This window comes from Anarhichas minor, unplaced genomic scaffold, assembly GCF_050575085.1.
Source record: "Anarhichas minor isolate MPS153535 unplaced genomic scaffold, ASM5057508v1 ptg000054l, whole genome shotgun sequence".
Classification (NCBI taxonomy): domain Eukaryota; kingdom Metazoa; phylum Chordata; class Actinopteri; order Perciformes; family Anarhichadidae; genus Anarhichas; species Anarhichas minor.
The window spans coordinates 1,311,055-1,336,888 of NW_027466500.1; the positions used below are offsets into that span (position 1 = coordinate 1,311,055).

The window sequence follows — 25,834 nt, forward strand, 5'->3', positions numbered from 1 at the left end:
GTCACACCAGTGTGTGTGTGTGTGTGTGTGTGTGTGTGTGTGAGTCACTTCTATGGGATTAGTGGCCACATGACAACACTGGGCTGGCCGCCTAGAGAGCCTTTCATTTGGCTTCACTTGCAGAGGCCGTCTGTGTGCCGTCCAACACGTCACTGAGAGCTGGAGGTTTCCAGACTTCATTTCCTTGGATCTGTAGAGGAAGTTTTAACCGGACGGACTGGGAGCTCACTTGTCATGGCGCAGGACATTACCAGTTTAACTGGAGAGGATTATTTTGAAGGGAACTCACCCTGTTCAGACACGGACGCTTTAAGTCCAGGGGACAAAGAATGTGAAGACATTTTGGAGCTTAATCAGTTTGATGGACTTCCTTATTCCTCCAGGTTTTACAAATTGCTCAGAGAAAGGAAAGAGCTGCCAGTGTGGAGAGCAAAGTGTGAATTCATGGACACTTTGGCCAAGGGACAGTTTGTCATTGTCAGTGGCTCTGCCAACACTGGGAGAAGTTCTCAAGTGAGTACCGTGGGGTATTGGACACTTTAGATTGCACTGCCATGGAAAATATTGCAAAATGTAATCACGCAAAAGGGACACGTTCAAACCCATTTTTTAATCTACTTATAGTTGGGAGGCATCTGTCACGTAAACAACTTCTCTCACTCTTATTCTGAAACAGATTCCCCAGTGGTGTGCCGAATTCTGCCTGTCAGTCCAGTTCCAGCAGGGCATGGTGGTTTGTACCCAGACTCACTCGCAGCAGGCAGTAGATCTCGCCTTGAGAGTGGCCGATGAGATGGATGTCAACATTGGTCATGAAGTCGGGTACAGCATCCCTTTGGAGACGTGTTCCACTAATGACACAGTCCTCAGGTATGGTGAAGCTTCAAATTCTTACTTCCAAACTCCACCAGTGTTTCTCTGTCTGGTTCTTTCTCTCCCCCTTTTCGGGGGTTTCAATAAAGCGCTGTCATGACACACACACAGCTAAATCACCCCGCCTTTTCTTATTCACAAGAGAGAAGTGAACAAAAGGCCTGAGGGGGGGGGGGGAGGGGGAGAGGGGGGGCTCTTTTCAGAGACTCCTCCACAGCTGCCCCGGCTCCCTGTCTGCCCATATGTCACAGTCCCTCATGTGGGTCCCTCATAAGTCAGATGGGGAACAAAGACACTCAGCACATTGAGGGGAGAAAAAATCAAATGAACTGGCAGCCGGCAAGTACGAAAGGATCCACTCCTCCGACTGATTATCAGAGTAAATTACACTAATGGGGGCAAAGCTGAAGTGCCTTTCATTAAAATGCCATTCTGATGTTCCTCTCTTTCAGCATAGAGGCTTACAATTCAAGAAACTGAGTATTTATTTCAGGCTATATTGCTCCCTCCTAATGTGAAGCGTCATTTTGTCCCCCACAGGTACTGCACAGATGTCATGCTCCTGAGGGAGATGATGTCAGACCCTTTGCTCGAGCGCTACGGCGTGGTGGTCGTGGACCAGGCCCACCAGAGGACCGTAGCCACCGATGTGCTCCGGGGTCTGCTGAAGGACATTGCCCTGCAGAGGCCGGAGCTCCGCGTGGTCCTCCTGACAGCTGTTGAACCGGGCCCACAGCAGCTGGCCCATTTCACCGGGTCAGCGGCGCCTCTGATTCGCCTGGAGAGCCCGGGTGCAGGGGAGGTGGTGCACAGCAGCACGGGTGACAGCTACTTCTGCTCGGCCCTCCGTCTGGTGCTGGAGATCCACCGCTCTGAGGAGGAAGGAGATGTGGTTGTGTTTCTGGTGACGACGCAGGTAAAAATCAACACTGTATGATTTAATCAGCAGTCTGAATATACAGTATATGTCTTCCTTTGACTTTCATCTTTTTTTTTTACTCTCCACCAGGAGATAGATCTGGCCCATGACATCCTGTGTCATGAGGGGCACAGCTTACCCCCTGATCTGGGCGAGCTCCTGCCCGTTGCTGTGCACCCTGGCCAGCCTGGGAATCTACCAATCATGGGGGAGGAGGAGACGGGACTGACCCGCAGAGTGTTCCTCACATCCAGTCCAAACGAGGACTTCTTCTGGGCTGCTAGCTCAATACGCTTTGTCATTGATGCCGGGCTTGGGAAAAGATATGTAAGTTAGTCCTTATTTTATTCTAGGGTTATAAATATTACTGCTTCTGTAGAAACCCAACAGAAGTAGGCATGTAGGTTTTAGGGTTCCCCACAATGATGTAGAATAACGGGGAATAAAACAACTCACCATGTTGAGCTAAAATGACATAATTACTCTTGTTTAGTTTTGTTTTTAAACTGCAGCTGGTTCTTTTTGTTACATTAAAAAGCAATGACATTGGGGATTATGTATATAGAAATTGCTACCCAGAAACAGTCTGTAATGTTTTAACCTGATGTCTGAAATGTAATGTCTTACAATTTTTTATTATTTATGCCATAACCCTTTAATGTACAACAATAAATCAGGTTTACAATCCCAGGATCAGAACAAACTCAGTCATCATTCAGCCGATCAGCACGAGTCAAGCCAAGAGTCGCAAACAGCTGGCCGGTCCAACAGGTGAGAACTTTAGGAAACACTTATTGATGCAAATCTCTGGCAGCTGTCCTGTCCTAAAAAAAATATCTTTCTTTCGTGTAGGCAAGTGTTTTTGTCTGTACCCAGAGGACAGACAGCTTCCCATTGAGATTCGCCCACATGTGGTGGAGTCTGACATCTCTTCCACGGTGCTCTTCTTGAAGAGGATGGAGATTGCTGGACTGGGCCACTGTGACTTCATCGACAGGCCGGGTGAGATTCACAAAAAAGGCGACTAAATAAACAGAGAGAATATTTTCATGGATGTTTGTATCGGCTAAGCCCGTGGTGTTTCCCATCCCAAACATCCCCTCCTCCTCGGTGATAATGAGGTGAATTTTGGTTTCAGTCAGTCCGTTCCCTTTTGTTGCAACACAGGAGCTTCTTTTTATTGGTAGGCAGTGAGCCGTGCCTCAGCTGAACTGACAGCTCCTGTTCTGCGAGCATCCTTTTAGAGCTGACCTGCTTCCCTGTGCTTTTGTTCCCCCCGGATTTATTCACCCTCACTACCACACACACACACACACACACACACACACACACACACACACACACACACTGAGCCTCCCATTAGTTGATTATAGCATAAACGTTGTGTTGCTCTGTGGGAGTGAAGATGATAATAGAGAGAATCTAAGGTGGATTTAATTCCCTCTCTCTCCCTCTCTCTCTCTCTCTCTCTCTCTCTCTCTCTCTCTCTCTCTCCCTCTCTCTCTCTCTCTCTGTGTCCATGTATCTTTGTTTCACTGCGATGTTCCTGGAAAAACATGTTTTTTTTGCAAAGACGGAATAGAAAAATCTAGTTTATACCATGACATAGTTTTTCATTTTGCATAGTGATGCATGGCAGATGTTGGTGAGGATTATAAAATCCTAATCTTCTGCTGCCTTTTTACCCATGCGTGCCCACCAGGGTGCCAGTATATTGTCGGGGATTGTCCCAGGGAGGTCACCACTTTAGCTGACAGTTTAGACAGCATGAAAACTGAAAAATAATCCAGCGTTAGACAAAGTATATCTATATGTACCTAATAATCTCCCAGTGTAAATACTATAGATTAATAAATGCATGTACTGGTTATTGGCAGGATTTGGTTCTCAGTTTAACAAAGATTACATTTTGTCAACAAAAAAAAACCAATGTATAATCTAAAAACCTTTCCAACCCAGATCCTGAAGGCCTAATGCAGGCTTTGGAGGAGCTGGACTACCTTGCAGCTCTGGATGATGATGGGAACCTGTCTGAGATGGGCATCATCATGTCCGAGTTCCCCTTAGAGCCCCAAATGGCCAAAACTCTGCTCGCTTCCTGTGAGTTTGACTGTGTCAGCGAGGTGGTCATTGCCGCTGCCATGCTAACGGGTAACGTGTTGTACTTCCATTTGAACAAATATCTGTCAGTATATAGTAAACGGTCATTTTTTTTACTGTTTCTAAACATCACATTTAGCCGGTTGTTCTTTTTTTCAGCACCAACTTGCTTCTCGGTTCCCTCTGCGGAGCTGAAGCCAGAGGTGACCCAGTGCCGCATGAAGCTCCAGCACCCGGAGGGAGACCACTTCACCCTCATCAATATCTACAGGGCCTTTAAACAGTGCCAGCAGGATCCATGTGAGTTTAGAGAGCATCACCTGCATGGAAACACACAAACACACACAGATGCTGCAAAGAGTGAATGAAGAAAAATCAGCCTAACGTTTAGCAAAACAAGTTTATTGGCCTTGAAAAATGATATTGAAGGTCACTTGAAATCATTATTGTCCCATTGATTGTCCCACTCTGCGTTCCTATTGTCATCTCCTTGGCTCTGTCCTTCTTCCCTTGTTAGACTGTGATGTGGAGCAGTGGTGTCAGGATCTCTACCTGGACCACGCTGCTCTGCTGATGGCTGACGCTCTTCGCGCCGAGCTAATCGACACCCTGAAGAGGATCGAGCTGCCCGTCTCGGCGCCCGCCTTCGGTTCACGAAACAACACCCTGAACATTAAGAGAGCCCTGCTGGCGGGTTTCTTCATGCAGGTCAGAAAACACAACTTTATGATACCAGTCAACGAAAACACGATAGAATTATTAGATCAACATCAGCAGCTTAAAACTTTTCATCTTACATCAAACAATGTATTTCTGTTCATTTAGTAATGTATGTCATTAAAAAGACATTTTTGTCTTTGCACTTAATTCGACACTTCCACTTCTCTCCACAACTGTTTCAGTATTTCAACCTTTGAAATGTTTCAGCTGCAAATTTTAGCAGCAAGTACATTTTCGTCAGAGAAATCAGCCTTTTTTTTCAGGGCTAGATCAGTATACACAGTATATCAGTATAGTGACTCCAGTCCCTTTGGTGGAAATCCATCCAACTGTGCCTGACTGTGATTTCCCTCAGGTGGCGCGGGATGTGGATGGATCAGGGAACTACTTCATTCTGACCCATAAGCATGTGGCACAGATCCATCCTCTGTCTGGCTACGGAGCCAAGAGCCCCAAGCTGGGCCTGCCTGAGTGGGTGCTGTTCCACGAGCACTCCTTCTGTGAGGACAACTGCCTCCGCACTGCCACCCACATAACACCAGAGGAGTAAGTCCTTTAAACTAGATTATGTTTTTTGTGTATTTTAAACTATGCACTTGTTTTGCAATCACATAACTGGCATTGTTGCAGACCCCTGTTGCTCTAAAAGAACCCAGTAGACCACCCCTCGTATCTTCACATTTAAAGAAGCTTAAAAGTAATCAGACAGACTCGCTCCCGATCCCTTTTCGGTCCAGATGTAAAGCCCCAGTTCAGCAGAGACTAGTCATGCTGGTTGTGCAGGGAGGTATCCCAATCCCGTTCTCAAGTATCAGCTGGTTAGAGGGGATTATGGATAGCACAGATCCCTGGGAATGAAGAGCAGCAGCTTAAGGGGGGAAGAGAAAGCTCTGCAGCCTTTGTCATGCTCTGTAAGGTTCCACATCTTGAAGTGTATATCCGTTCATTGTGGTTCAAATAGCTTCTCTCCAACAAAAATGTGTCATTCCAAACTCACCCAAATTGAAAACGAGATTAGTTCAGTTGCATTCAACACAACAATGTTTTTTTGTCCTCTCCTCCCCTCCTAGGTTTGTTCAGATGGCACCACAGTACTTTTTCTACAATCTACCGCCTAGTGAGAGCAAAGACATCCTCCAAAACATTTTGAACCACGGAGCTTCTCGGTACCAAGAGGAGAAACCTCCAACCTCACCAGATGAAGCCCAGGAGGACCAGACCTCTGACCGCTGTGTCATACAATGACTCACTGACCCATTGTTCCCAGTGATTGTGATGAAATAACCAGTAGGATGTTTTGCACAGAAGCACCATTTCAATTAGTATAATTGAAATTATATTTTGATTTGTTTTTTTAGGAGTAATTTCCTCCGTCTGTGCCCCCTATCCCTCCTCTTTTGTGTCACAACACCATGTTGTTTAATAGTTTTACAAAGTGCACTAATATATGAAATGAAAACAATAATTGCTGTTCTCATCTTGATTTTCAGTTCCCGGTTATTTATTTATCCACCTATTCATCAGAAAAGATCTGGTTACTAAATTGTTAAAGGAACAGTGTGAAGGATTTGGCGGCATCTAGCGGTGAGGTTGCAGATTACAACTAAAACGTATCCCGTGTGCCAAGCGTGTAGGAGAACTACAGTGGCCGACGCAAAAACGCGAATGGCCCTATGTAGAACCGGTGTTTGGTTTGTCCATTCTGGGCTCCTGTAGAAACGTGGTTTCTTGAAGAGGACCCACTCTGTATGTAGATACAAATGGCTCATTCTAAGGTAACCTTATGGATAAGCTATCCCATTTCTGCCAATAGATCCCCTAAATGCTACACACTGTTCCTTTAAGGATCATTTCTCATTCTTTAAAATGTCAAATTGTATTCTACTCAAGCGAGGTTGATTATTTAGGGTCACAGTCCCTTTAAAAAAAAAAAAAAAAAGTAATGATTCTGGGGCTGCTTCTCACATATTCACCCACAGCACTGAGGGTCCAGTCTGATTAATGAGGTGCAGGGACAGTTAGGGCCCACCTGCAGCTCCATCTGGTGCGGATACAGTTCAGTAACAGTGAGGTGACCTAATTCACCGACACTGCATTGAAAACATCATTCCCCCTCTCCAGTGACCCGGGCTGAGCGGTGACCAAGAACCAATGCCAGAACCCACAGGGTACAGTGTGGCCTGACCCACTTAAAGTCTTTTACAAACTGTCTTTTCGAGGCGAACCAGCTGTGCGCAATATGTTTTGAGATAAGTTAGTAGGTGTTTAAATGTCAGGATAAATAAACCGAAACAACAGTCCAATATGTCAGATCATAATTTATTATCCAAAGATATGTTTACCTAAACTAAAAGCTAGTCAGATATGTGTCCTATTAGCACAAGGGCACCGGAGCATTTTGTGATGCTTTAGGAGAAACCTACAATATCTTCAGGGTGACGGTACATAAGCAGCAATACAATGTTAAAAAACTTTATTTTCACGTCACAGCAAACCATGCCGATATAAACTTAGATTTATACATACAGCCATGTGGACAAACTAGCATCTGAGCTTGCATTAAATGTTGTTTTGGAAAAGGACGTAACTCGTTTGATCTCGTTTCAACTTGTCAGCCATCGATCATACTTCAATCTATTATATTCACAGCATTACTGGTATTATTGAAAAACACCAATCATATTCAGATTAATCATCATCTTTGTGAGCATGTGCTAAATGATCGATCTCTTGAGCCCCATGTGCGTAGAAGTCATATGTGATTATACCATCTTCGAACTCTTATGCCGTATGTTTTAGTTTTGTAGAAAAATGAGGCAACCCGGGTGATGTTTGGTACAGTCAACAACAAATCCTACACATAGGAGCTTAACATGTGACCCATAACTGCTCGAGCAATAAGAAAGTTAAATAATATCTTCTGAATTTACAACTTCTTTTCACAAAAATGTACAATTTAAAAACCTGTGATGCAAATGTTAGAAAAAGATGAGCTCAGTTTTAAAGGCGCAGGAGGTGAAATTAGCTTTCAAACTGTAATTCAGAGTAAGACGGTGTTGCCTGAGCATGTGCCTGTAAATCATCGTTTTCCGTCACAGCATTTCTGAGAAGACGGTTGTTAAGTCTTAAGGTCTTGAGCGTCTTGCTGTGTTTTGTGTCATCGTGAATGCGTGTCGTCACTTCCTGTATGAGGGGTCAGCTGCTGCAGCAGCTCTATGTGGAGCTCGACGCGGCGGAGGAGAGGTGCGTTTTTCTCAGCTCGCAGCAGCTTGGAATACACATTCCTGTAGGTTTTCAACAGCTCCTCATCCTTATTGCTGTATTAAAAACACAAATAACATGGCCAACAGTGAGCACCGTGACAGTTTAAAGGATATTACGCACACCGTAACGGTCGTCTATTCTTGCTCACCTTGGTTTCCGTTTCATCGTCGTCATCAGTTTGATCAGCTGCAGCAGCAGGAAGGAGAAACTCGGCTCAAACACCCCAATTAACTTCATCACTTCCTGGAGGTTCAGTCCGGAGGCGGAGCCACCGACCAAGTCACGAGACTCTGCCGATTCAGCCGCGTCTGGTTCCCTCAACTACAGCACAAGACGTGAAAGGAAAAGAAGTTGTGGGTTTCAGTGCGTGATCCATAAACCGACCAAAGCTCTGCATATACGCACAACCACGAGAAAGCGTCCTTCCCATCTGTACCTCTATCTGCTCCTCCAGCAGCTCTTTATGAATCAGCAGGAAAGCAAAGCGAGTTTCTGCCATGAGCTCCACTGCTCCCGTCAGGCTCTTCAGCTTGGCTGCATTGCTGCTCTGACCTGTGGAAGCACATTATGAAACGTCACTCTGGAGGCCGTGGGTGGGAACGCTGTTTCTCTTGACAAAACCAAAACACGACAACAAGTCACTCACCCGCCATGGTGAACTCGGCAAAGGCCACCCTCTCCAGGAGCGTGCGGAGCAGCTCACAGGGAGCATCTTTGAGGCTGAGGAACAGACAGACCGCCTTGCTGTAGTGGAGCTCTGCCAGGCTGCGATGCTGCTTCCTCAAGTGTTCATCCCCCACCTGTCACACAATTGGAGCATGAAACACGGACATCCTTCTGTGTGTACTTTACTGCTATAAGGAGCTATAGCGTCCCCATCTCCAGTAATCCTATTCTAGTCAGAGTGAAGCTTTATATTCCTGTGTCGTTTTGCATGGTTTCACACCTGGTTGCGGAAGCAGCTGTGGTACATGGAGGCCAGGCGGTGGTGGATGGTGGCAGCTCTGTACTGGTAGAGCGGCTGACGAGCCGACTCGGTCTGCAGGTCGCAGTACTTCAGGGACTTCATCATCGCCTCAGTCACCTCCCGCTCAATCTGGGGAAACAAACAGGGATGGATGACTGAATGTTTGATCGCATGTCTTGGCGTTACTGGTGCAAAAAAACAACTGATAATGCATCCATTTAAAGTCACAATGATTGCCTTTTTGGCATCAATGATCATTCAGTCGCAAGATAATCAAAATGTCCGTGACTTTAACTTAATTCCGAATGTTTGTGAAACAAACGCACCTGCTCCTGGGCCTTCCTGGACAGCGGGGCGTAGTCCTGCAGCAGTGTAGCCAGGGTGAAATAGGTCGTGGACAGCTCCCAGTTCACGCTGTCCCACACCGCTGGGTGGTTCTCTCGGCTCGCCAGTGACTTCATAGCCCTCGAGTAGTAGTCTATGGCCTGGGGGTGATACAATAGATAGAATGAAAAGCGTACTAGGCTTAGGGTTAAGGTGTAGGGAGAAACAAGCTGATCATTTTCCATCAAGTGTGAATGCTGGATCCAGAGCTAAAGACCTAAAGGGTTTGAAATCGCACCTTGTTGTAGTAGAGGGCCTCTTCAGGCGAGAACTCCCCCCGGCTCTGGTCGGCAGACACGGCACAGTGGGCCTGAGCGCAGATTCTCATCAGCCGGCCGGTGTTGCACAGCAGCAAGGCTGTGTTGGTGCTGTCCCCAATGGCTTCAAAGTCCTTCATGCCTTTCTCGAAGAATGCAAAACTCTTTTTCCACATCTCCTGCTCTGCTATGGACACAGACTTCTTCACTAGAAGAGGAGGCGAAGGAAAGTTAGAAACAGCAACATGGGCAAGGCAGCAATACGTTTGTATGAATTGTTTTTTTCTCCATTTGATTCAGGTTGGAAAATATTATTTGGTGGAAAACTGTAAATTACATAATTACAGGGGGCTGTATCTATAAATTCATTGGTTGATCTGCTGTCTACTAATCCAACATACCTTCTTTCTCAGTCTGCATGGCTGCAGCCTGGTTCATGTAGTAGACCCCCATCTCGTTGCGGATGTTGCCCAGCCTTTTGAGCACCTGAGCCAACTGATCTTTCAAAGCCTCCGAGATCACCAGTTCATACGCCGCCTCGTAGCACTTACTGCTCACAAACAGCTGGTACTCCGGGTCCATGGCCAGGTCTGTTGCCATGTTGAAGGCTGGTGGACAGAGAGTACAGGCATTGATAAATAAATGAAGAGAACAACGTGATAAGACAAGAAACGAGCACTGAAATGTTATTGTGAATGACGTTGGTAGAACTGAAAAGGATAAGAAGACACCTGTTGTGGAGAAGCGTTTGCTAACACCCCTAATTTCAATACATCAAGCAAGAAAGTCGGCCATTGTGTGCTTTAACATGTGTACGTGTCTTTAGTGACCGACCCTGGCAGCTGCTCTCTCTGTTCAAGCTGTGCAGGATCTCCTGGTCCTCTTTGGTCTGGTAGCTGTACTCCTCCAGGTAGGCTGCTCTGTTGTGGGCATTCTGGGCCAACATCAGCTGGATGTCCCCACACAGAGACAGGCACTGGCTGTGAAACTGCAGCATGTGGGGGTGCGGTGTACCGCTCACTGAACAATAGGCATCTGGAGGAAACGGTAGAGGAGGAAGGAAGGGGAAAGATAACTTATTTCGGTGATTTCAGCTGGTAGAAATGACACACTTTCCAGCAACAACACTGAAAAGCAATAACTATCGTAATGGTGTATTCCAGGATTAGATAAACTCACCGTAACACTGCAGGGATAGCTTGATGTAGCGCAGGGCCCGCCCGTACTTCAGCAGGTTGGTGGCTGCGTCAGACAGGACGTAGTAGGCCTTGGACGCTTTGAGGAAGAGCTGCAGCTTCATGCGGTGCTGCCACGAGCCGGGAATCATCCCGGAGCGAGTCGGGTGCTTCTGACTGTGGACCGTGGACTGACCCCTTTCCAGAAGGAGAGAGATGCCTTGCTCAGCAGCGCAGGCTCCGATTGCACTTCTGTCCTCGTATTTAAGAGGAATGGCGGTGTTGGGGTCTGCAGCTGGGAGATCGCTCTCCTTCTTGATGGTGCCGTCCACTGCCTTCAGCCCCTGTGTAGTGCAGTTACAGTTACAGTTACAGCACAGTGGCTGACACATGTCTTGGGACACCGTCACATTATTAGCATTGTATGAACCCGAAACATAAACATCATGCGGAGACTCGCCTTTAGCACGTAGCTCAGGACGTGTCTGCATCTCTCCTCCTTGTCTAGAGAAACAGGGAAGACACCGCTCGGCTGCAGGGATCAAAAAGAACAAAAGGGAAGGTTATGTTTTGGTGATTACATACAACATATTTATCCGTGTATTCCACACTGTCCCCTCAGGTCTGTGTAGAAGAAAAGCATTTGGAGGGGCGCTCACCCTGATCTGGTGAGTGGATTTGTATTTCTCCGGGACCGACAGCTCCCCCACAGAGCGGATCACAGCCACAGCTTTGCTGTCGTCCTGCGGGCTGGAGCAGGAGCCGTAGGAGCCGTTCTCGTCGCTGTCCTCCGTCAGCTCCTCCTCTTCCTCCCCGTCTTCGTCGCTGTAGCTGTCCTCTGATCCGCCGGCCCGGAGCGACTCGCCTTCATCTTCTTCTTCCGGAGCCTCGTCGAGCTGGAACAGCTCTGACAGCATGTAGTGGGCGGAGGCGATGATCTGAACAGACGAGGAGAGCAGGACTGGAGTCGGGTTCGATCAAATCCTAAGCTATGGCATTCTCGGATGAAAACTGCTTTTACTTTTCACTTTCCCGATGTCTAAATATAGATTCAAAATACTTGTTTTTAAATCCTCGCTCACCTGGGGGTGCCTCTCCTCATCCAGAAGTTTGACGCAGTTCAAGAGAAGCGTTCGGATTGTGCCGTAGTGCTTTCTGTTCTGCCTCGCCTTCAGCATCAAGTTGCTGGCAACTCTGCAACCAACAACAGAAAATACAACGCATTACATTTTGCACACTTTCATTGTTATTTATGTCGGATTCAAGCAGAAACTCATTTGCAAGCAATATCTGTACAAACAACGTGAAAATGGCCGATTCAATCTCTGACCATTTTAAAATATTCAACAGCATAATACTCTTTAAACACCTAATTCAGTCAGCTTAACCAAATATTATAAATATTACAAATAATAAGCTCATAAAAATACATTTTCTAGGTAAAATATAAAATGTCAAAAGCTATTTTTGGGAAAGGAAAACTTTTTTTTTTTTTTTTTTTTGAGAACTGCAGGGATTGTGACGCACAGTCCTTTCCTGAGACTTACCTGTACAGTAACACTGCCACGGGGAGAGTGAAGGGATTCTGACATTTCTCCTCTTCTGCCTCCTCACACAGAGTAGTAAGATCATAAAGCTTCACAATGTCACTCCCGCTGGCTGTGGATTCAAGAAATAACATTAGAAAATGTCAAGATAAGTACAGAGCGAAGACTTCCTGTTCACTCATCTCCCACCTTTGAAGAGCCAGTAGGTGTGACCCTCTTTGGTGCAGTTGGACTTGAGGAAGGAGAGGATATTTTGGGCGATGTCTTTTACCACCCTTGTGGAGAAGTTTGAATTCTCCAGATGAGGGATGTCCTCTGTTTTTATCATCTCATATTTCTGCAGGAAAAAACAAAACTTGTTATTTTATTTCAGTTATTAAATCAATAAACCAATAATAATAATACTTATTGCGATGCTGGACAACAGCAAACGGTAATTTACCTGAACAATGCCATTGACGTGAAAGCACATGACCAGCTCTGGGACGTTACACATCAGATTGTCGAGCCAGTAGTCGATACCTGTGAGGATGTTGATTGGTTTATTGTTGTCCCTGAAGAACAGTTAGAGAGGTACACGTTAGATTAAACAGGAATTAAACAGGTTTAAAATGAAACTAAAAAACTCTGCCATTACATGCACAGATTCATTTGCATTATCTTGCTGACACCCAACAGAAGTGCAATTAATATCACATTATTATCATTTACTCTCTAAATGAGTAATTTCACATCCTTAACGGGAGCAAATGGTTTAAAAGTCAAACCTGAGTCTCAGACTGACGGCAGGATAGCGACCACCTCCGAAAATAGGCATGTTGGACCCAACCAACATGTGGATGTCTTCAAACGTCCACATTATGTTCCGCACAAAGTCGTTTCTTAAGCCCTGTCAAACGTGTACGCAGACATTAGCCGTAAGCTACCAAACTGTAGCGGTAAGCCATGAAGGAGGGGTGAGAGGTTGTACTACCTGGCTGTTCTCCCCTTCGTCAAAGAGCATCGGGAGGTTTTGCTCTTTGGGTACAGAAGTCACCTGGCCCAGAGCAAACTGGCTGTCCATAGACACACTGCCCTGCACATGGAATAGTCGCAGCGCTGTCAGTATCTAAGAACACTTTCTAAAACATGTAATCCCACTTCTTTCTTAAAGTTTTGATTGGCTACAGCGCACAGGATTGATTCCTAATCAAAGAAGAAATTCACATCATTTCTGAAGTAACATTCCCGCGTTGGATACTAAATAACAAACAGCTAAGACACCGTACCTGCTTGGGAGCATCTGACTCTTCGGTGTCGGACGCTGCGCTGGTGAAGGCGGTGGGCCATGAAGAACTGTACTCCTCTGCCTCATTCTGCTCCTCCCCGTCATTTGGGTTGTCTGGTACGGGCTCTGCTGCCCCATCACCATTGATACTGCAAACACAGCAGTTGTTATCGGATGAGACTGGGAAAGATGCACCTTAAAATAAAGCGTCGCCTAGCTCCCATAGTAAACCCTACTCGTGTATTTTGTACTCACCTGTAGTAGAGGAACTTTGACAGGATGGCTTTCTGATACCAGTGCTCTTTACTCTTCTTTTTCCTCTGCCACTTCTGATCGATTAGTCGCTGGTAAAACTCTTTGAGCCACGTCCAATCTCCTGTCTACAACACACACACACACACACACACGACAGGGCCTTAAACCCCACACTTAAAAGATACTGTCATAAGGAAAAAGGGTCTGGAGTCCCTGCAGTACCTGAGAGGATCGCATGAAGAGCTCTTGAATGTCCAGCTCATCCAGAAGCAACGTCCTCCCCACGCGGTGAACAGCCATACTGACGTGGGACTTGCTGTAGGGAATCTTCAAAAGCTTCTTGATGTTCTGAATGTGACGGAAAACAATGTTAACCCTCAGGTGTATGAGCACGTTTTCAGAAACAAAGAAAGAAATGTGAGCTTTCGTAAGAGCTCCACAAACCTCCGAGTCTGACACCACGTCGACATCGTCTCCGATGCAATCGATGAATTCATAAGCCATCCCAAAACTGCAGAAGAAGAGAAAGGAACGTATTCACTTCAGGATCCACAATAAAGCAGAGTATGTGCAGCGAAAGCCTTCATAAATACATGACTGTGCTCACTAAAATGTGTTTAACGTCACAATACATATTAAATGCCCAACATGTAGGTATGACTGTAGACTGGCAAACGCAGCACTCGGTGTGTAACGTGAGGTCTTGTACACTCCCGACAATTGTCAACACCATTTTGCAGATCATGCATTGGTGATACATGCGTCGTCGGTACTGTGAGAGATTGTTTAGGTGTTTGTATGATTGGTCCCATCAGGAGGGGTGAGGAAAGTGGGCCTACTGGTTAAAGAGACAGTACTGAACTGCTCTGCAGAGACCAGCAGAGTTTCACACTAATAAATATCAGTTGTAGTCACGATGGTATACCTGGAAAAGGGCTTGCTCTTGCTGCTGGACCCTAATACGGTGGTGCCAGCGCTGCCCAGCTGCGGGTTTTCCCTCAGCCAGTTGGCAGGAGGCAGCTTCAGGTCGGTCTTCTCCTGCAGCAGCGCATAGCTGGTGGGAGGTGGGGCGGCACAGTACTTGACCACGGCGCGGCTCTTTATCTCACTGTTGCCCGTGCATACGGAGTCCTTCAGGGCGACAAAAGTAAAGTGAGTTACCGTGATTCTGGTGCTTCGGCGTAAACATGTCTAGTCTAACATTAGTTACTCACGTGTTTGCTGTTCTCTACTGCGCATGGAGGGCCACTGCTGTCTTCCTTGGCGTTATCCTGGAGGACCCCAGGCTCTCTGTCCCCAGATGATGCGCTCATACTGGACACACGACCGACCCAGCGAGCACTGGCGATTTTCTAACAACCACACCAGCTATCCATGACTTGGATAACTCGTGACAGTCTATGTGTTTGGCAAGGTAACGAGCGAGATACGTGAGTTATCTCGATACAGTGGTCTCTAGTTTGATAGCTTGACAGGCTAGCTCAACGCTGACTCACAAGCTGCTGTACAAAATAAGTGTAGTTACACGGTTCTTATATTTAGGAGAGACAACACTCACACGATACACTGTTAACCGTTGTAATGTTCAGCCTTTACTTAAGTAGTTAAGTAATAAGCCTGCAGCTTCTTCTCTTTCCATCACCAGCCAGTCTGTTGTTGTTAGACCGCACGTTATTACCAGCAGTATCAACTTCCGGTTTCACGGTAAGACAAACTCTAAAACTCATCCTATTTGTTATTTCGACAATCAAAAGTACTCCAAATGTTAAGTATAAAATGAACAATTTGAAATAGTAGAACTTTACCTTGTATTAAGGAAAATATTTCAGCTACTGCGACTTTTTGAGATGAATGTATGAACCGGAAGTAGTTTCCGAGCCTTTCTAGAAACGTTGAGCACCTTCTATTCTGTGCTGTTGTATTTTATTCTGAAATGTACTCACATGTCGACTATTAACAGCAAAAAGTAAAGTATTAAAAGTACAAATACAAATGTATGTCAAAGCGTGATATCATATTATATTATACTATATTATATTCAGTGGTGGATGAAGTATTGAGGTATTTTATTTATGTAGAAGTAACCAAATGAGAATGTAAATGAGACTTAGTTAATAACAAGTCAAAAATGCATTCATAGTTTTACTTAAAGACGAATTACCTTAGCAGCACAAATTCAGATTACTAATATGTCCATTAGATTTACATAAAATGGAAATTTGTCTTTGGCACTCTCATATAAGACACACGTAGGCCTACCAAGCACAACAATTGTGAAGCAGCTGACTGAACAGGGAGGAGCTGAGAAACTTTGCTTCAAGCATCATTCCTGTGCTAACGGGTAGGCTGTACGTGTTTTTTTTGTCTTCGACCTAAATCAAGTGGCAGCGAAAGACTCATTAAACCCGCCGCTTCAGGACATTTTTGGGGACCGTGTGACATATTCGTTTTTATTACAATGACAAGCTGGAAGAATCACGTGCGTGCTCGGCTGCAGCAGAGAGACCAAACTGAGAAACTCCCGTACCTTGGCGTCTTCACAAGCTGTAAGATTCATTATTATTTTCTATTTCAGCATTTGCAATGATGATGTTCTCACTGTCTTAGTCTGAGGACATGTGCCTGTTTTGTTTTAGTGTCTCAGTTGGAGGAACGTTTTGAAATTCGCCAACAATTTTTGGATGATGTTCAGTCCAAGAGGTCAGAAAAGTAGAATTTCACGAAACTAACTTTTGGCCTTTCAGATGATCTGGATGCAAAAAAAAAACTTAAAATTTAAAATCATTGCACTGTTTGTTTTTTTTCAGTTTAGAAAGAGGTGGCTTTGAAGTTGGGAGAAACATCAGACTGCTTCAACTCCAACTGAGAGAGAGTGAACATCTTGAAGAAAAGGTGGGTGAAATGTGGAGAAATCAGTGATAATAACATCAGCCTCCAACTGTATGAAAGAGGTTATCAGCTATCATGTCACTATATAAGCAGAAGCAGTTTGCATTAATGGTGATTGGTGTTTTCAACACAGGCAGTGACCCTTGAACTGGTGTGGTCATCACTTTATCCACCCTTTAATCAATTCATCCTTTTGCTTGTTGCGTCCCCAGCTGTCTCAGACTGTCTCTGACCTGACCACCGTCCTATACCTGAAAGAGGCTGAACTGCAGCACTGGCAGTCACGGTAATTTCAGGTTTTTACTCCGGCCATCACAATGTTTTCTCCCTGCTTTCTTTATACAAAACTGAGTATAATAACAAGAGAAGAATGAACACTGGGTGCCAGTCCTATTGGTTGTTGGGTCACATTTACGAGTTCTATGGAAATGATTTGGGATATATAATGTTTAACAGCTTTTTTTCTTAAAAAAGGCAATGTTTTGTTGTTTGTTTGACATAAATATACTGTCTTGATATATTATCAGGGGGTATTAAGGAGTTTTTTTATGATGGGAGGGCGTTGCTTTAAAAAAAATATGAAATATATACAAGTCAGCCTCCCTCCTTTACATTGTATCCACCTATCAGACATCATAGAGCAAGTTGGAGAAATGCTGAATTTACAAGTATTTTGTGAACTGTCTAGCAAAGTTATTTTCAACGAATACCTTCCCATAATCGCTGTATATGTTACATAGTAAATAAGAGTGTTAATATGGTCAGTTTGAGCATATAGTGACTGAACAGCAGACTTGATATAGTTGTTCCAGTGCTCTATTTGATAATCAACAGGTTAAAATTCATAAACCGAAACACCTTGATGAAGAAGCATGAATCAGCTTAAACCAGTTGGTGTTCTTCAGTACTAGTGGATCAACTTGTGGCCCAAAATCCAACATCTAAACGTTTGAAGTAACAATACCCGGAGGTGATCAACGGTACAGTGAACCGCTATGTCATTATTACTTGTCTGTTTCAGTGTGTCCCGCTACCGTCAAGAGGCGCTTACTCTGGCTAAAGGGAGTAACACCCTGAAGGCGACCCTTTCAGAGTTCGAGTTCACCGTTGAGTGTCAATCCAAAGAGTTGGCAGCCCTGCGTGCGGAGCAGAAAGGACTACATGAGGCGTTGGCACAGGCTTTGAGAGAGAAAGAAGAACTTCTGCAGCGATGGATGCAGGAGAAGAGCGAGGAGGCAGACAGGTTGAATAAACACAACGAAATACAGCAACGGTAAGATGATGTGAGCTTGTGACTTTTAGAAAGCTCAAACACAACAATTTACTCACTTTGAATGAGAACATAACCACATTTTTGGAGATTTTAAGCTGTCGCTGATCACTGCTTTTCCCCAGATGGCAACGTTTGGCCCAACAGCTGAAGAAGCACTTCCATAGTGAGATGAGAAAGGAGTGTGTTCCCATAGTGACGAGCTCTTGGAGTGGTGAAACAGAAACGCCAACATCAGTCATTCAGAGTAAGAATCAGCATTCTCTTCAAAATATGAATGCATAATGTAGTAGGTGCAATCAAATGGCTGCCTCTCAATTTACAACCATTAGCTCACCTCAGTGCTGCACACACTGACCCTCTGAGGCACCTCGAGCCTTCATCAAGAGCATCCTTATGACCTCCTTAATTAAGAGGGTGTAGTTGATGAGGTCAAGACAATGTTACTGTGATCAACAAAGCGCTGATGAGTGCCCATTTAGCCTTCATGAAATAACTCGGTGGGGAATAATACCAGAAGTCAGTTCAAAGCCAGTCACCCAAGTGACTACTGGACCTGGACAAAGACTGTGAAAGCATGTTACTTCAGGACGCAGCCATGTTTATGCATTTGTGTGCTTCCTGTTAGACATGAAAAGACATAAAAAACGTAAACGTGGTTGGTATTGTGCAGCGTGATTCCAGTATGTTTAGACTTGATATACTTAACTCCTTTCAGGCCAATAAAAAGGGGCGCTCAGACCACAACCATGTCTCAGCGGTGGCAAAAGTGTAATATTCCCACGGGATCCTGGAGGCGACAGTCCTCAGCACAAAGGTTACCTCTCCGTACACTTTCCATTTCTCTGTTCTGCATTTGCGTGTAGTTGAAAATCTATTTGTCCATATTTGAGGCCAGAAAGATTACAAGCGGCCCTTTAAAACGTATCTGTTGTCTTAATTAACCTAAAGATGTATTTAAAGATCCACCCCGTTTTCTAAATATATTGTTTAATTTAGACTTTCTTAAGAATGCCTAATTTCTACATTTGCTGCTTTTAACATAAATCCCCCTTTCCCTAATGTCAGTTACACTCCAGTTATCTTATCACATCTGGACTTTGTCCTGATTAACCGTCTGTCACTGAAGATATTTTAAAATCCTTCCACTTTTGAGGCGATAAACCACTTCTGCTCATCTAGTTCACATCATTTCAATTGCAACAGCTGGTGTTGTACAGTCAGGGCTTTGTATTGGTGCCTCTTTCAACTCTTAACTACGTTTATTTGTAAAGAAAATCATGTGAATCATTTTTATTTCTTAAATGAATTTGTACTTTTTAACATATTTTGAAAAATAACTTTGAATAACTAACAAAATGGAAAAAAAACTATTCCATTTGAATATGTTATTTTATATAAGTATGTATTATTGTTTTTATAAATCCAGTGTTGTAAAAAATAAAGTCACTTATTTGCTCATTTTGTTTTTGTCATCCATCAGAGTGGTTGAAATCGTGGTTTCGTGGTTGAAATCAAATGTTGCTCTCCTTGTACATCTCAAACACGGTAAACAAAATTAGCAAAATAAACTCCTCAATAAAGGCTTTCTGTCTAATTTCTCCAGATTTATATTCAGAGACTTAAAAGACAGGAAATCCAATATTGTACATTTCATTTGTTTAAATGTAATATTGAACAGTTATTATTTGATTTTCTTTTAGTGCCAGAATTCCAGCTCCACATCTCCATGGCAAAATGTGATCAAATTTCATGTTGTTTTGCATGCAGCGGCATGTTTCCATGGTCACCAGTGTGTTTGCAGTAGTTGGACAGTGTGTGTGTGTGTGTGTGTGTGTGTCTGTGCTGTAGTAGTGAAACTACTCTCAAACTCTATTAAAATGGTAAAAGGTGGAAAGCGATATTCTTCGATGAGCAATGATGGCAAATGGGTAAGAAATTATTCATTTCAACACATAATCAGATCATTACAAATCAAAACATTCAAACCTGGCTGTGTAATAAGCTTTTCTTTCATTTCTTTCTCAGTTTGCTCATCCAGTATTACCAGAAGATGAGACCAGGAGTCGGGAGCTTTGTACAAGCACTGGGACCATGCTGACTCAGGTTCAATCATCATTGCCTCAGGCTTTGAACATAGAGCGCTATCCTAAATGGAGAACTCAGCAGGTGTGTATGTACACTAGATAATAGTATTCGTCATGACCGTGTTTTTCACTGCTATGGCCCAGGGCTTTGAACGATTCCATTGCACTTCAGCAAAGAAAGACTGCCTCCTCATTTTATCCCATTCCACGGCATTCAGTTGTATCGTACTAGACACTGTCTTCATAAACACTTTAACAGAAATCCAGAGAATATCCATTCTCCGACCATGACAACAAGCGTGCCTTCAAAGACGACATCTCGGTCTTCAGTCATGTGAGTATAAACACAAATTCAGGCCGTTATGAAATGTGTAATGCACCTTGAAAGGAAACAATATCTTTTGCATGTTGGTATACTTCAGGGTGTGGGGCTCAGGAAGTGTCTCGGTGAGCACAGTCAGCAAAACACCCTCTTCTGCTTGTGCGACGATGGAGCTTACAGCAGCCCCGAAGGGACTGGGAGGAACATTACGGTCCACCAGGCTGACTTTACGATGAAGCAGGCTGTTAATGTTCCAACCGGCAACAGGCGGTTCCCCCGCAACCACAAGCAGAAGTCTGCAGAGGCAGCTTTGTCGCAAGCAGGGGAGACATTCCTGTGGTTTGGACGACACGACTCCAACCACTCAGAGACCCTGCAAGCGCGAGCAGCTACCAACTGCTCCGCACCATCCCAGCCCTAAGATGGCAGTAGATGGCTCACTGAGTTGGCGCAGCATAGAAGGGGGTCAGGTGAACTTTGTGGAGGTCCAGCTGTCAAATAAAGAATCTTTTTCAGAATCAGAATACATTTTTCTTCTTTGCCAAAACCGAGTGCCTACATTACCAATGTAGCAATGAAATTGTTGCTATGGAAGTATCTAAAACCTAATCATAGGCGTTCATGATCCTCTGTGGCCATTGCAGAGCAGTAGAACTTCACAGTGTCACCAGCAGAGGGCGGCAGATCTGCACGAGTTATCGGTTGGCCTGTTGATCCACTGAGTTGTTCATTAACCAAGCTATGTGAGAAATGTAATAACCAAAACCCCTGTGTAATGTGCATGCTCTGGAGAAAATGCGGGGGGGGGAAATAATTAGAAAAATAATCCAGCTATTTTTATCCAATGCACATCAACATGAAGACATTAATTTAGAGCATGTTAAATACATTAGGCTTGATTTGAGTCATAATTCATGGGTTTGTTTCACCCGTGAGGATGAAAGAGATGGATGTGTGTGCGTGTGTGTGTCTCCTATAGGAGAGGAGAAAGCGTGGGAGAATAACAGAGCACGGTTCAAAGAAAGGCACTTAAGTGAAGAGCATCCCCAACCACTTTCTCCAGTAGCTGATGTTTTCTCCAGAGTACGTTCTGACCAGCTGCTTTCTGTCTTTAAGTAGCCATCAGGGAGATGGGTTTTTTCTCCCAAGCTTTGTTTCAGCTGTGCTAATTAGCTGATCCGCACACGGCACCAACCTTGTAGGAGTTTGTTTCACTTTTAAAAGGTGACATACAGCTCATGCTTCTTCTTTTTAAATGGCGAGAGACAAAAGATGTGAGACATCCATTTGGAGCCGCTGCCCCTTTGTTTTTCCACTTTGAGATAATCTCGCACGTTGCTGCCAAAAAAACGGATTCCTTGATGCAGGTGCACGACTGACACGAGGGTGTTTTTAATGACGATACCTTTGATAAAACAGAAAAAAAACAGGTGCACAGATAAAACAAAATTTAAAAAAAGGTTGCAGCACTATTTTAACACACTCTTTGCCATGTCACTGAAACAGAAACCTACAGTAGCCTAAAGTAGATGTTAACATTTTTGATAGTCAGAGCGTACCTTATTAATTAATCTAAAAGAAGAGTGGTGTTGACGAGAGGGAAAGAAGTGTTTATTAACGAAGTTTGACAGTTTAGTTCTGTCCTCTCTTGACTGGTTGTCTGCCACCTCTGTCCCTGTGGGTGCAGTTTGCAGACTACACTTTGCTTGAGACTTGCTGCAACTCGAACGACTCCTCCGCAACAGGAGCCACCAACACTTGATAATCAGAAACTCTCATTAGCTCCGTCAGAACGGCAGTAAGGGTTTTTAATACTTTCACAGAGGGGATAGGAGAGCGTGCTGAGATTGCGTATCAATCATTAGTCAGTATGTGGTTAGGTGTAATGTATGTGCCACGTTAGGCTATATATATATATATATAGCCTATGTATATCATGTAGATGTAAAACCGCGAGTATATGTAAATACAACTGCTTGGTGGAATATCAAACCTTGTCCCAAGGACAAAAGACACATCTCAGTAAACAAGCATTCAACCACCAAAGCCTTGCACTTCATGAATATTAAATCAGACACTTTGAATCCTACCTCTTTGGTGTTAGGAGGCCCTAGTCTGGATTCTTACTATTCACTGTGATTTATTCGCAGGTGCATGTGTCTCTTTGATGTGTTCAGTTGAGAGGTTTTGCACCTGTTAGAGAAAAAAAAATGCTTTGAAAACAAGAAGTGGATTTGCCAGACAGTCAAAATGACAGCAACAGAAGTGTGTGTGTGTGTGTGTTTTCTTTTCAAAAAAAGGGCTGCTGTGCTGTTTTGACATACTCTGTTGTGCGCACTGCAAAATCACTATTTGTCAAACAAAAATCCTCTTTTTTTTTTTTTTTTTTTTTTTTTTTTGTGTCTCGTTTCAGTTTTGGCTTCTGTTCTGACACTATGACGTTGTGTGTTTTGCATTCTGTCTATTACCTATTCATTAGAGAGGTGACTTGGAAAGAGAGTTGCCATGGAGAAGTTTCGGTTAAATCTCAAAATCTCAAAGATTTTTTTTTTTCCTGTTTATTCTTTTGCCAATTATAATTAATGTCTAGCTTCCCCGATTTCTTTAGATATTTCCTCTCTCTCTTCTTATATTCTTTTTAATAAGGTGTCAAGGCTCACAGTGGGACTCTTCCTTCTGCTTAACATTTCATCTGGTTCAGCTTCCTGTGCAAATACCAACCGTAAAAGTCCAAAACAGCCAGAGAGTTGACTCCCTTAGCTGGGTTAAACTACCCAACTGTAAGACTCCTTCCAATCTCCTGTCAGTCATTCCACTTGCAGTACTTACAATTCTCTGGCAGTTCTTTTTTTCTCAGGCAGCCAGTTGGTGAGTGTCCTCTGGCAGCCTTGTGGTCCTTGTTGCAGTAATGGTCAGGGGCCCTCCAGAGTCTGAGGGTGGTGATAGAGGTGGCTGGCTATCTAATTTCCACAGAGGACAAGATAACATCGTGAGAACATTCCCATCACTCGAGGAGTTTGTTCAGTGGAGATAAGAGCTGCCCAGCTAAGCTCTGTGTGTGTGTGTGTGTGTGTGTGTGTGTGTGTGTGTGTTTGTGTCTTTGCACTGTGCACGTGTGTTTAAACGAAGTACTTTGAGCTTGTTAGCTGCAGTCCTGCTCCCCATGTTGCAGCTGTGAGGTCCGCAGACCTGACATCATGGCATCGAGCAGCGCTCCAGAAGCACTGTCTCAGAAGATCAGACCTCTCCTTCCACTACATCACACTCCATGTCTTTTTCAAACCTCCGACACAGTTTGCATGCTAATTTATGTGTAGGTGGTGAGATATAATTACATTAGGCTGGTTGTAAACAAAGACGTACTAACAGTAGTCTGTTCAAGTACCCCACCCGCAAGGGAACAAGAAAGTACTTTAAACAAGGATGGATGAATTTATCATGCACATATTATATGAAGAAATTAATCTGTGTCAGTTTGCAAGCGTAGCTGCGATTTAACAGCACAATTGTGCTAAATAAGAGTGAATAAGATTGATTTGGTTTCATCTAAGTCCTTGAATGTCAAATTAGGTATTTGCTAAGTGCTTTTTCAAGCAGAACCAGCTTTTGGGATTCCTGATCGTGTGTTTTGTTGTATATTTAGAGTAAGAGGCAACAATGCAGAGGCAACCTTCAGGTGACACGATTGGACACTTGTTATCTTCTGCTCGGAAACACACTTCTTCGCTCAAACAGTGGCTCAGTTCGGCTTGACACGTTTGTATAGTATTACCAAGTATTTCATCACTACTTATGAAGCTCCACCTCTTAGTTTCATCAAGTCTGCTGCTCCTTCATAACCACAGCATTGGAAAAAAATCTAATTTGCAGATCAAGAACCCGACCACCGAATCTGCTTCTCTACACTGTCTCTCATACTTGATGTGTAGACTGATGGGCATTTCAACAAATGAAGTTAGTCACATTTGGAGCAGATAAATTCTGTTTCCTTCAGTTGATATCTTCTGTGCTCACAGTATAAAGACTGTTGTTGTTTTCGAGAACTTCCTGCTTTCAGATCCGTTATCTACAGTTCAGCCTTTGGAAACAGCTTGAACATCTCACATAACCATTCACAGTATTCTATTTCCTGCTGTAGGAGGAAGCAAACGCATCCACAGACCTCACAACAAGTGTAATTAACTGTTTTCCCACTTATTCTCCAGTCAAAGGGGTAAATCTGCTTCATTTGCATTCTGTTGGAGGCATAAGCATAGGCCAATGACGGAATCCTTGTGTCTTTTAAAGGCTGCTATGAATGTGTCAGAGGCCTTAATGTAGTGGAATATAATTAGATGTGAGTGCGGCCAGAGTGGTTTTGTGTGGCTTTGTTTGAATCATATTATGCCTTCTCAAAAGACGCTCTGCTGCTACACTGTATGTGCACTTAGTGGAGGAGGTGCTGAACATGCAGTACAATGGCACACTCTTATCAATCTGACATCATTATCAAATGTAAATTACACTCCAGTGAGCTTCTCATTACAGTACCCCATATGTAGTGGGTGTCATAAGTTCTTTAATTCTCAATTTAACATTACCTCCACTTTTTAGCAGCTGATGATCACAAGACTCTGGTAGTGATGTTTATCTAAAATCGTAAGAGAGGTCACTCCAGAGAGGTAGCAGGGTTAACCATAGTGACATATACAAGGTTACTTTGAATGGAACCAAATTATTTGATCGAATAAAAATGTATGAATGTTCGGACTGAATGAATCAATATATTCACAGTTTATTTTGAAATCGAAGACTAAAGCAAAAGACCTCGGCGTTCTAGTACGCATTCAGGACCTAGTAAGAGGAAATGCTATGCAATAAAGTGATTTACGCACAAGAGACTGATTCAAGGTTGCAGTGAAATATTCCTTCAAATGAAGTAAAGAGTGGTGCAGCATAAGAATAACCCCGTCTTTAAAGATTAACATAACCCTTGGAGGTGTTATTGTATCCCAGTACCCAAGTCAAGACTTCAGCAGGTGCAGAACAGCTCTCCCTCTCTGTGAGTTACTGCATTAAGTCCCTCAAATTTAGCAGCACAATCATGAGCCTCCCGTTCACTCTCAGGAGTAGAAGAATCGCTTTGCATTTTAAAAAGGTCAAACACTCAGATCTCTGCCAGGAGGAATTGAGGGAAGAAATAATGTCTCTCTGCAGAAATATGCAGTCGCACACTACTGATCCTCTCAAATGTACAGTGAAGAGATTAGAGGTGTGTGTGTGTGTGTGTTGACTGTCATCCTCGAACAGCCAGTCTATAAACAAAGGCAAATCATAGTAGCAAACTCTAATGGTGTGCACATTTTAATAATTTCCAGGACTGAATTGATTTAGTACAACCAGATTCTTAAACTATAGGGACTGGAGTAATAATAAAAAGGGGGAACATAGTCATCTAATTTAATTGTTATTTGAAATGTGCAGAGAAAAAGCACAGGAAGGTGATTTACTCAGTGACCTATAATAAACATAACGAAGCATACGCTTATAATTAGCAAA

The 25,834-nt window shown here is 43.8% G+C and overlaps 4 protein-coding genes across 15 annotated transcripts; 3 read left to right on the top strand and 1 right to left on the bottom strand.

Moving 5' to 3' along the window:
* Nucleotides 1–234: 234 nt before the first annotated feature.
* On the top strand, nt 235–5,857 carry dhx32b (DEAH (Asp-Glu-Ala-His) box polypeptide 32b). The gene is made up of 11 exons (XM_076075873.1): nt 235–513; nt 677–870; nt 1,414–1,789; nt 1,883–2,119; nt 2,470–2,563; nt 2,645–2,794; nt 3,752–3,943; nt 4,052–4,192; nt 4,410–4,600; nt 4,968–5,158; nt 5,683–5,857. Exons 1-11 carry the CDS (start codon nt 235–237, stop codon nt 5,855–5,857), a joined length of 2,220 nt encoding a protein of 739 aa, XP_075931988.1.
* Nucleotides 5,858–6,917: 1,060 nt separating this feature from the next.
* On the bottom strand, nt 6,918–24,665 carry edrf1 (erythroid differentiation regulatory factor 1). 9 transcript variants are annotated; one of them, XM_076075865.1, is made up of 26 exons: nt 23,126–24,665; nt 22,387–22,489; nt 14,943–18,092; nt 14,654–14,859; nt 14,173–14,239; nt 13,951–14,076; nt 13,729–13,853; nt 13,475–13,622; nt 13,180–13,281; nt 12,974–13,095; nt 12,649–12,760; nt 12,396–12,543; nt 12,207–12,318; nt 11,742–11,853; nt 11,319–11,597; nt 11,120–11,191; nt 10,664–11,003; nt 10,319–10,519; nt 9,886–10,092; nt 9,466–9,692; nt 9,170–9,328; nt 8,823–8,972; nt 8,523–8,676; nt 8,313–8,428; nt 8,025–8,197; nt 6,918–7,929 (listed from the first exon to the last, which is right to left on the bottom strand). In XM_076075865.1, exons 3-26 carry the CDS (start codon nt 15,039–15,041, stop codon nt 7,770–7,772), a joined length of 3,717 nt encoding a protein of 1,238 aa, XP_075931980.1. In that variant the 5' UTR covers nt 15,042–18,092; nt 22,387–22,489; nt 23,126–24,665; the 3' UTR covers nt 6,918–7,769. The 9 variants fall into 9 exon arrangements, with proteins under 9 accessions (XP_075931980.1, XP_075931979.1, XP_075931976.1 ...); XM_076075864.1 differs by having other exon boundaries at nt 14,943–18,291; XM_076075861.1 differs by having other exon boundaries at nt 14,943–20,787.
* On the top strand, nt 14,700–19,346 carry LOC142931781 (autophagy-related protein 16-1). 3 transcript variants are annotated; one of them, XM_076075881.1, is made up of 7 exons: nt 14,700–16,274; nt 16,365–16,428; nt 16,536–16,620; nt 16,830–16,903; nt 17,639–17,890; nt 18,013–18,134; nt 18,606–19,346. In XM_076075881.1, exons 1-7 carry the CDS (start codon nt 16,187–16,189, stop codon nt 18,611–18,613), a joined length of 693 nt encoding a protein of 230 aa, XP_075931996.1. In that variant the 5' UTR covers nt 14,700–16,186; the 3' UTR covers nt 18,614–19,346. The 3 variants fall into 3 exon arrangements, with proteins under 3 accessions (XP_075931996.1, XP_075931995.1, XP_075931993.1); XM_076075880.1 differs by lacking the exon at nt 18,606–19,346 and having other exon boundaries at nt 14,700–15,432; nt 16,111–16,274; nt 18,013–18,497; XM_076075878.1 differs by lacking the exon at nt 18,606–19,346 and having other exon boundaries at nt 18,013–18,497.
* Nucleotides 18,606–20,814, top strand: tex36 (testis expressed 36). 2 transcript variants are annotated; one of them, XM_076075876.1, is made up of 6 exons: nt 18,606–18,704; nt 19,371–19,435; nt 19,591–19,818; nt 19,916–20,056; nt 20,234–20,308; nt 20,397–20,814. In XM_076075876.1, exons 2-6 carry the CDS (start codon nt 19,406–19,408, stop codon nt 20,715–20,717), a joined length of 795 nt encoding a protein of 264 aa, XP_075931991.1. In that variant the 5' UTR covers nt 18,606–18,704; nt 19,371–19,405; the 3' UTR covers nt 20,718–20,814. The 2 variants fall into 2 exon arrangements, with proteins under 2 accessions (XP_075931991.1, XP_075931992.1); XM_076075877.1 differs by lacking the exons at nt 18,606–18,704; nt 19,371–19,435 and having other exon boundaries at nt 19,453–20,056.
* Nucleotides 24,666–25,834: the final 1,169 nt, after the last annotated feature.

Coding starts and splice junctions, on each gene's coding strand:
- dhx32b (XM_076075873.1), top strand. CDS start 235: ATGGCGCAGGACATTACCAGTTTAACTGGAGAGGATTATTTTGAAGGG. Junction 2,564..2,644: donor ACAGCTGGCCGGTCCAACAG/GTGAGAACTTTA, acceptor TCTTTCGTGTAG/GCAAGTGTTTTTGTCTGTAC. Junction 4,601..4,967: donor TGGCGGGTTTCTTCATGCAG/GTCAGAAAACAC, acceptor GATTTCCCTCAG/GTGGCGCGGGATGTGGATGG.
- edrf1 (XM_076075865.1), bottom strand. CDS start 15,041: ATGAGCGCATCATCTGGGGACAGAGAGCCTGGGGTCCTCCAGGATAAC. Junction 13,282..13,474: donor AGTCAGATGCTCCCAAGCAG/GTACGGTGTCTT, acceptor TTCCATGTGCAG/GGCAGTGTGTCTATGGACAG. Junction 11,192..11,318: donor AATCCACTCACCAGATCAGG/GTGAGCGCCCCT, acceptor TGATCCCTGCAG/CCGAGCGGTGTCTTCCCTGT.
- LOC142931781 (XM_076075878.1), top strand. CDS start 16,187: ATGACAAGCTGGAAGAATCACGTGCGTGCTCGGCTGCAGCAGAGAGAC. Junction 16,429..16,535: donor GATGATGTTCAGTCCAAGAG/GTCAGAAAAGTA, acceptor GTTTTTTTTCAG/TTTAGAAAGAGGTGGCTTTG. Junction 16,904..17,638: donor CTGCAGCACTGGCAGTCACG/GTAATTTCAGGT, acceptor TGTCTGTTTCAG/TGTGTCCCGCTACCGTCAAG.
- tex36 (XM_076075876.1), top strand. CDS start 19,406: ATGTTGCTCTCCTTGTACATCTCAAACACG. Junction 20,057..20,233: donor CTAAATGGAGAACTCAGCAG/GTGTGTATGTAC, acceptor ACACTTTAACAG/AAATCCAGAGAATATCCATT. Junction 20,309..20,396: donor ACATCTCGGTCTTCAGTCAT/GTGAGTATAAAC, acceptor GGTATACTTCAG/GGTGTGGGGCTCAGGAAGTG.